The sequence below is a fragment of the Erpetoichthys calabaricus genome, chromosome 12, assembly GCF_900747795.2.
Source record: "Erpetoichthys calabaricus chromosome 12, fErpCal1.3, whole genome shotgun sequence".
Classification (NCBI taxonomy): Eukaryota; Metazoa; Chordata; class Cladistia; order Polypteriformes; family Polypteridae; genus Erpetoichthys; species Erpetoichthys calabaricus.
This window is the reverse complement of record NC_041405.2, coordinates 2,117,479-2,125,874: the sequence shown is the minus strand read 5'-3', so window position 1 is coordinate 2,125,874 and position 8,396 is coordinate 2,117,479. Positions and strand designations below refer to the sequence as shown.

At 41.1% G+C, this 8,396-nt stretch overlaps 1 protein-coding gene across 1 annotated transcript; it reads right to left on the bottom strand.

The window, feature by feature from the left end:
- Positions 1-3,326: 3,326 nt before the first annotated feature.
- Positions 3,327-7,826, bottom strand: LOC114661673 (tripartite motif-containing protein 16-like). The gene is made up of 6 exons (XM_028814835.2): positions 7,139-7,826; positions 6,082-6,177; positions 5,541-5,717; positions 5,327-5,447; positions 5,141-5,200; positions 3,327-4,401 (listed from the first exon to the last, which is right to left on the bottom strand). Exons 1-6 carry the CDS (start codon positions 7,217-7,219, stop codon positions 3,860-3,862), a joined length of 1,077 nt encoding a protein of 358 aa, XP_028670668.2. The 5' UTR covers positions 7,220-7,826; the 3' UTR covers positions 3,327-3,859.
- Positions 7,827-8,396: the final 570 nt, after the last annotated feature.

Below are 8,396 nucleotides of genomic sequence, written 5' to 3'. Positions count from 1 at the left end.
TACATGGCAAGACCAGAAGTATTAGCAAATGGACAACATGGGTTCAGACGGGGAGGTGGTGTTTCACTAACGTGCTGGAAATCAAAGATGAAGAAACAAAACCAGACAATAAGCAAAGGTGCAAACATTATTAAGTTTTCTTGATATTCAGAAATCTTTCAATAAGGTTCTACATGAGAGGTTTGTAATCTGGTGTGTAGGTTGGTAACAGATTGGCTCAAACACAGGAAGCAGAGGGCTATAGTGATGGGAACCATTTCAGTATTAGGTGTTGGAAAAGAGATGTCTGGGTTTAAATGATGACCTACCACTCTTTTTTATGTACACAAAAGATATGGACAAGAATATAATCACTAATGATGATACCAGAGTAGGAGGAACGATCGATAATAGAGAATCAGCTGAGTCATTTCAGAAGGAGCTGGGCAGATGTGTGGATGATGAATTTTAATGTAAGTAAATGTAAAGCATTACATGCAGGATGTAGAAATGTTAGATATGAATACACAATAGGAGGTCTGAAAATTGAAAGTATGCATTTTGAGAAGGATCTGATCACTATCTACACTGAGATCATTAACAGAAGCCATTAAGATGGCTGACAGGATGTTGCATTATATGGTGCCCAGATGTGTGCAGTTTTATAACACACTTGTGAAGCCTCACCTATAGCACTGTCTGCAGTTTTGGTCTCCCTATTACAAATAACACCTTTCAGTGCTAAAGAAAGTACAGAGAAGAGCAACTTGGCTGATTCCATGACTGAGAGGTGTGAGCTGTGAGAAGAGATTGAAGGAAATGAACCTTTTCAGTTTAAGCAAATATAGATGAAGAGGTGACCTGATTGAAATTTAAAAATTGTGAAGTAAATTAGCACCATCGATCCTAGTTGTTACTTTAAAATAAATTCTTCAACAAGACCATGGAGACACAGCTAGAAACTTAAGGGCAGATATGGCATAAAAACTAGAAGTTTTTACTTCACACAAAGAACCACAGACACAAGGAAAGGACACCAAGTACTGCAGTAGATAGTAGGACTTTAGGGACCTTCAGATCTCAACTTGATGTTATTTTGGAGAATTTGAGGGATTAGGATTGATGTGCTTGTTGGTCTGTGTGGTGTGGCCTGTTCTTGTCGCGTGTGTTCTAAAGTTCTGAAAACAAGTAGTTATATGAGCTACACCATGCTTAAAAAGAAGTTCAAATATCCACTTTGTCTCTCCACTGCAGAATCATTGAAAAAGTAGAAAAAGAATTAACTGCTGTCTGAAGATCCTATTGATGGATGTGGTGTACTGCAGTCAGATGGAGGGAGAATTCTCCATCGCTGTCTCTTTGAGAAACTGCATTTCTGCTAACCTCATACCACTATATCTAAATGCAACATGATCCTCATCCTTACCTGCTCCTGAGCTCTTTCTTCATCCATTGTCACTGTCCTAGAACTCCTGTGTTCACTAGATTGTCCAGATGCAGGTCTCATCAGGTCTACTGTGCACTTCCAGGACTCCTGATGTTAATTTGCAGATTTTTTTGCATTCCAGGTTCCCAGTTATTCTCTTTTCAGACTACCAAAGAAGCTGTAGTTGAGTCTTGTAATAGGAGGTCATGTAGATCAGACAGTTCTTCAGAACTCTCCGTTTCCAAACATGACAGGACGCTCCATCATCCAGTTCTGGTGCAACTATGGGACAGACTATGTAGGTCAGGCAAGTCTTTACCATCTTCCTTTCTCTCATTCAGATATTGCAGGACACATCGTGTAACTCTGAGATGGTGAGGTACTGACTCCTGTGTCTGTTAGTTTCTCCGTAACATCTCAGTGAATCTGAGGTCTCAAATTTTACAACCAACTGCACTGATGACATTCATGATCACCTTTGTGTATGAGTACTCCCAGTAATGCAGTCCAGACAGTTGTGTCCACATGTGCAGCTGACAAGCTCCTTCAGGATCTCAGACACACTGAGCAAAATGACTGATCAACATGGAAGGAGGGACAAGCTGCTGCCTTTATAGAGAAGATCCACCCTGATACACCAAATGGGTGTTGCTTTTGACAGACTGAAAGATGAAAAGCATCATGTCCCTTGATGGCAGAAAGACACTCCTGTTGTCATGGTGTCTGTCACAAATGCAGTTTCACTGTATTTTATCAAAGGATCTTTACTTTCAACTATCTCTCATTTGACCTGTTTTCTGAATCACAGATAACAGAAGACTACATGGTCCCAGATGATAATTATATTAGGGACTAATAACATTTCCTTGTATACATACCTCTGTTCGCTAGTGACCCATAATATGATACAATGTGGATGCAGTTCCCCAGGTAGTCTTAATCATTTCATCTTCAATAATTTACTACAAAAATAGTTTAAAATTATTTTATTATGATCATTTATTCACCTAAAATGTATAGGGTTGCTAGTGACCCCAAATGCGGTAAACTGTTAGTATTTTTACATGTGCATAAGAGCTGCAAAGATAAACAACACTTGAATAAAACATGCTTTTCTCAGGATTTCTTTGACTCTATGTATGTTTATTACACCTGTTTTTCTGCCTTGTTGCTTATTATTTAAGTATTCATTGAGTTTAGAGAGTCAAGAGAGAAGAAGAGAAACTGCTTCTTACAAGGCAAAAGTGGACAGAAACACAGAAGGTGTCATTACAGCTGCACTTCTATCTTGTTGCTTATTATTTAAGTATTTATGAGTTTAGAGAGTTAAAAGATAAGAAAAGAAATGCCGTTTGTTTGTCTGTTCACCAATCACACAAAAAAAAACAACTGAACTAAGTTTCACAAACACTTGCATGCGTGTTTCCATTTGTCCAACCTAAAATTACTAAATGGCATGCTGGGGAGCAAACTTATAAATGGGGGAGACAAGCCAACAACCATCTGCTACAATGGGGACCGTGATTAATATGTACAGAGTTTTTCGCCGGCCAAAGCAGGACCTCTTAACTCTTTGTGGGTTGTGTGCAGCCGTGCTGAATTTCCAAAGGACTATTCTTCACAAAGTAGTGGGTACTTTGGCTAATTCTAAAATAAAGAGAACGCTCCAGTGGATTGTATAGCCAATTTATCAATTAAATTGGAAATTTCTGATTTTGGTACAACAATTGATATTAGACATGGGACAGTGTGAAGGGAAGGGAAAATGTAGAAAAAGCCACAGAGACACTGAAAGGACTGCAGACAACAACCAGGCTGGGGCTTGAACGGAGTAGCTGTAAGGCAGCAGCGCTAAGCACTGGGCCTCTGGGTCTCTGGGCCAGATTTAAATTAATTGGTGTGGCTCTCTTGACTCCTAGAAAAAAACAATGAAACAGAATGATCGAGGCTGAAACTTGACCACTGTGATCTCCAGGTTTTCACATGTGTCTGCGGAAGGCAGTCCAGCCAATCAAAACAAAATTCTCAGAAATGTGTGGCTGATTATACAAGAAATTAAGACAGAAAAGAAAACAATGAATGAATACAAAACCAGACCAGAGTCAAGAAGGGAGAACAAAATTCAGATGAGTTTATCCGTCATTACTGAAGTCTGATTCACACTCGCTATTTTAATGACTACAGACTGAATTAGGATTTCAAATTCTGGCTGATATGGAGTTGACTCTTGTGACATTTGCACCCATAGTTTTACATGTTATTGTATTTTGGGTTCAGTTTAAATTTTAAACTATTAAGAGAGCGCCACTTTGTGGTCATTGAGAATACTAAGATGAAATTTGGGTTAAGGAAGGGGCCACCTAATGTCCAAGGATATTTAGCTTGATGTCTATGCAATGAAAGTGGGCTCACAGTTGTGACAGAAGACATGACGTGCCCTGCAGACGCCACCAATCAGTGATCACATGGGTTCAGAGAGCAGATTGTCACACTGGAGTTTGGAGCAACCCAAAACCCAGCATGGAGAGGCACAGTGGAGAAAATACCAAACCTGTGCAGGAGGGTCATTCTGTCTGAGATGCTATAAAAGGACAGAGCACCATTGGGACAGTCCAGATGCACACCTATTCTACCACAGCTAGGGGCTGTGATTTGAGTCTTTGTCTTATTGTGACATGCAGTGTAACTGGAATAAGAGCAGGACAAACTCCAGGACTTGTCATTGCGTCCAAATAGACCCTGGTAATCATATCCTTTCCTGCTGATTCCTTTATATGCAACTCCAATCTCGACCTTCTCTCCACTCCACTCGACCTCCCAGTAACAGTGGGTCCCACACAGAGCCTCTTTGCACAGAACTTGGAACCACCAGTCAAATCTGTCGGGATGGTCAGGATAGGAGGACACTGTTGCCCCAAATGTCACCTTCTTGTTTCCATCAGACAGATGAAGCCATCTGTTAGCTGTGCTGGGGTCCAAGTTGAGCGGGCAGGAGTCTGAATGAAGAGACAAGAAAATGAGTGAGGAAATCAGATGACATTGTGACACCTGAGACTTGTGCTGAGGGGAGCAGAGCAGCAAAGAATTTTGTGAGCCTCTGAGTGTCACATGACTGCTGCGATGTCACTGACTAAAAGAGTCAACCTACCATCAACTTATTATTTAAATGGATGGGTGAATCTTGGCTGTGAACCTGTAAAATTCTGGTGAGAATATAGACTTCTGTATGGAGTTTGAGGTTTTAGTGTTCTGCTAGCCATAAGATATGTCACACCTTTGAGCACAGAGAGTGTCTTGTAAGTTTTGACATAAAATTTCATAATTATTGACATAATAGACAGAGGAAAGATAACGGTGATGCAAAGGCTCTAAGCTCATATCTGTTTCCTTAGTTAAAATGGAGGAGAAACCACTAGAAGATGTCTGAAATGACTTCTGCACCAACTTCACAAGCTTTACTCCTTCCAGTTCATTACATATATAAACCTGCCACCCACCGGACGTCAACACTCATTAAAGAAATGCCAACACCCTACTGATCTTCTCTGTGGCCCCCACCTTCTCTTTTTCCCAACCTCATTATTGGGAAGTGTCATCTGATGACATCAAGCAGTCCATTTGCTGTCCTCCTGTCTAACGACTGGATCTTTGAGCCACTAAACACTGTGACACTACTGGCAGTGGGGAGTGAAAACCATGAAAACTTTATCTCAAGAACAATAAAAGTAGACTTACACTGCAAAAGTTGATCTCTTTCTCTGACATTTTGAAGGCGATAGCATGGAGTGTTGACCCCTGAGATGTGAAAGAGAAGAGCAGAATGACATCAATGAGTGCCTTTGACAAGCAGAACGGCTTCTTCTCCCACTGTAGGGTGTCAATGGGTTCACTGAGGTGGTTACCTGAGGACATATGACTTACTGGTCTTATTCATCTGCAGAAACTCCTGGTTGCCATTCTCTTTTGGACTCTGAGTCTGCAGAATCTTGGGGATCCCAGTGAGGTTTTCATCTCCAGGAGGAACACAGAAATACAAGAAGTTCTGTAACAGAAGAGGAGAGGAAAGAAGAACATAAGAGACCAAGACTTGTGTATCAAAAAAGCCTCCTGACGTCTTGTAGATTGGCCCTCTCACCTGGAGGAAGTGGATGTTGTTCTCTGTCTGTGGTCGCTCATCCAGTTCAGCATCTCGCATCTTCAGCACCTTGATCTCCTTCTGCAGTCGCTCAATGAGCTCTCTAGTCTTTCTCACTTTCCTCAGTTTTTGAACTGCCATAGACCCGGGGATCTCTGACCTCATACTCTGAACGATCTGATGGAGAGACGTGAATGACAATAAAGATGATGTTACACTTTTAGTTTCTTAATCTTATAAAAGCTCTTTTGAGTGGGGAGCTACTGTATATTCAATTCCTATACAACACGGTACATTGTTGGTAAAGGGAGCTTTGGAGAAAACAAAAAGAAATATGGAAAGTCTTCAATCTCGACCAACATTAAGAGCCCATAGACTCAAATGGGGTTCACATTCATTGTTCTGCATTTGTCTCATGCTGGACATTATTTCACAAACTGCCATCCATAGGTCTAGAGTTCTCATTTTCTACTTGATACTGGGTCAATCATCATCTGAAGCTTGGTTACACTGTGGCATTTGAACAGGACACAGGACTCACCCCCATGCTTAGTAATGTCTGCTGCTTCTCCTCCAGTTTCTTCTCTTTCTCCTGAATTCTTTTCTTTACTTCTGCCCTCATGTACTCCAAATGACTCTGCATGGAAACAAAATGGCCAAGACGGGGATGAGGAGCGGACAGAGAAGAACTCCTGTAAATAAGACACCGGAGATGCTCGGGGAGCAATAAAAATGAGTGCTGCATTTAAAGATCTGAAACTCGGAAGGACGTATGTGCTTTAGAGCAGCAATGAGAGGATAAGGAAAGCACTGGAGTACGGCTGAGTTTGTGTTCAATGTAGAATAAATGGATTGTGTGGGGCTGCAAATCCATGTGTACAGTAGTTACCAGTAGAGCAGCAGGGTTTGGTTTTATATTGAAACTTTTGGACTTGTTATATGTTTATGTCTGTCATTGTGACCTAATTTGGATTATTACAACGCCCATTTTCTATGGCTCACTAGTCCTGGTCTGCTTTTGGGGATCGACTGAAGATTTCCTTCTACTGTAAACATTGAAAATGAATCATCCAATGTTTCAACTAATTGATACAGTAGTAGAGGAATTCTTGTATAATTCTAATTATGAATACAAATCAATTTCATTTAAATTGACTTTTCTTAAAGACTAATAAAGTCTGAATTAGTATAAGACATCCTAATTTGGGGTGTTCATAAGAAATGTAATGACAACTAAAAAAAGGGCAACACCATTCTGGACCAACTGCAACCAGCAAAGATCCCAGAATACAACAAGTTGCAGTAATCAAGCCGAGAAAAGATGACAACACGAGGAACTGTCTCAAGATGTCTAGGATATTAAAAAAAGGTCCAGAGGACAGCAAATACATTGATTTCAGGACTAGAAGAGACTAGAATAGACTGAAGGAGTTTAGCCTTTACAGTTTAAGCAAACGAAGACATGAAGGTCTCATTGTTGGATGCGATGTGCTGCATCCATTGCCTATAGTGGGAGAATTCTCCATTACTGTCACATTGCATTTATGATTTTTTGTTAACAACATACAACTAAGCATGCAGCATAATCCTCTGCTTACCTGCCTCCGAGCTCTTTCTTCATCCATTGTCTCTGTGCCAGGACTCCTGTGCTCACCAGACTGAACAGACGCAGGTCTCATGGGTTCTCAGCAGGGCTTCCTGATGTTTATTTTTGCAGATTTTCCCTTCCAGGTTCCCAATCAGCTCCTCTTGTTTGTGTGTTCTGAAGCCTTCAGACTGCTGTGATCTCACCGTAAGAAGCCACACAGGTCAGATAGATCTTAACAGCCTTCCTTGTTCTCATTCACACACTGCAGAGCACATCATCAGTTCAGAACTCTGAGATGGTGACACTGACTTTTGTGTCTTTTAGCTTCTCTGAAACATCTCAGTGAATCTCACACCTCGTATTAAATGACCACTTGCACCAATGACGTTGTCAATCCCTTCTGTGTCGGCCTAGTTTGACGAGCCCTTAATAGAGTCCAGACAGTGGTGTCCTCATCTGAGGATGAGTGGCACCTTCAGCATCTTCAGACACACTGAGCAAGATGACTGCTCAACATGAAGGGAAGGATGAACTGCTGCCGTTACACGGGAATTCCATCCTGACTCACCACATGGGCGTGACTTCTGAAAAAATGAAAGTTAAACAAGCAACACGGCTTGTCATGACATATAAGCACACCTGTAGGCATGGAGTCTGTAGCTGATCATCACAGTTTTGTTTTAGCTTATAAACAAATCTTTACTTTCAGTTTACTCTCATTAAATCTATTTTCTCACCTCATTACTATAAATCACAGACAGCTGAGACCTAAAGTGTCCCAGCTGATTACTACATCAGAGATTTCAACTTTTGTTTTCTAGTGAGTTCTATGGAAGCGGAGACAAACAACGGCCTGCTTTAAGCAAAACAAAATGAGACCACTGAACTGGTGAAGTTTTGTGATAATGGCTGAATAACAAAGGCTGAATTTATTGAAAGTGTCTTTCATAAATGTAAATATAAAATATTGTAAATCCTCATTGTGCATCCATAGTGGTCTCACCCCCTCAGTTTTAGACAAGGATTTTTGAAACCTTCTTCTTTCCTAAATCACACCACATGAATCCAATGCAACCGTTCATTTCACACTGACTCTGCGTTTCAACGTTTGCAACAGAGGCGTGACCAAGGGGGGGCTGGGGTGGGCACTGCCCCCCCAGAGACAAGCCGTGCCCCCGGGCGAAATGCTCTGTCTGTCCAATGAAAACTCTGGAGAAGAATAACATTTGATTTTCAAAACTGAGTTGCTTTCCAATCGGCCCGTTTGA

What these genes read in the sequence shown, in the direction of transcription:
- LOC114661673 (XM_028814835.2), bottom strand. Translation starts at nt 7,219, where the DNA reads ATGAGACCTGCGTCTGTTCAGTCTGGTGAGCACAGGAGTCCTGGCACA. An exon ending in AGACATTACTAAGCATGGGG is followed by an intron (nt 5,718 to 6,081) that starts GTGAGTCCTGTG and finishes TCTCTCCATCAG; the next exon opens with ATCGTTCAGAGTATGAGGTC. An exon ending in TCTGCAGATGAATAAGACCA is followed by an intron (nt 5,201 to 5,326) that starts GTAAGTCATATG and finishes TTCACATCTCAG; the next exon opens with GGGTCAACACTCCATGCTAT.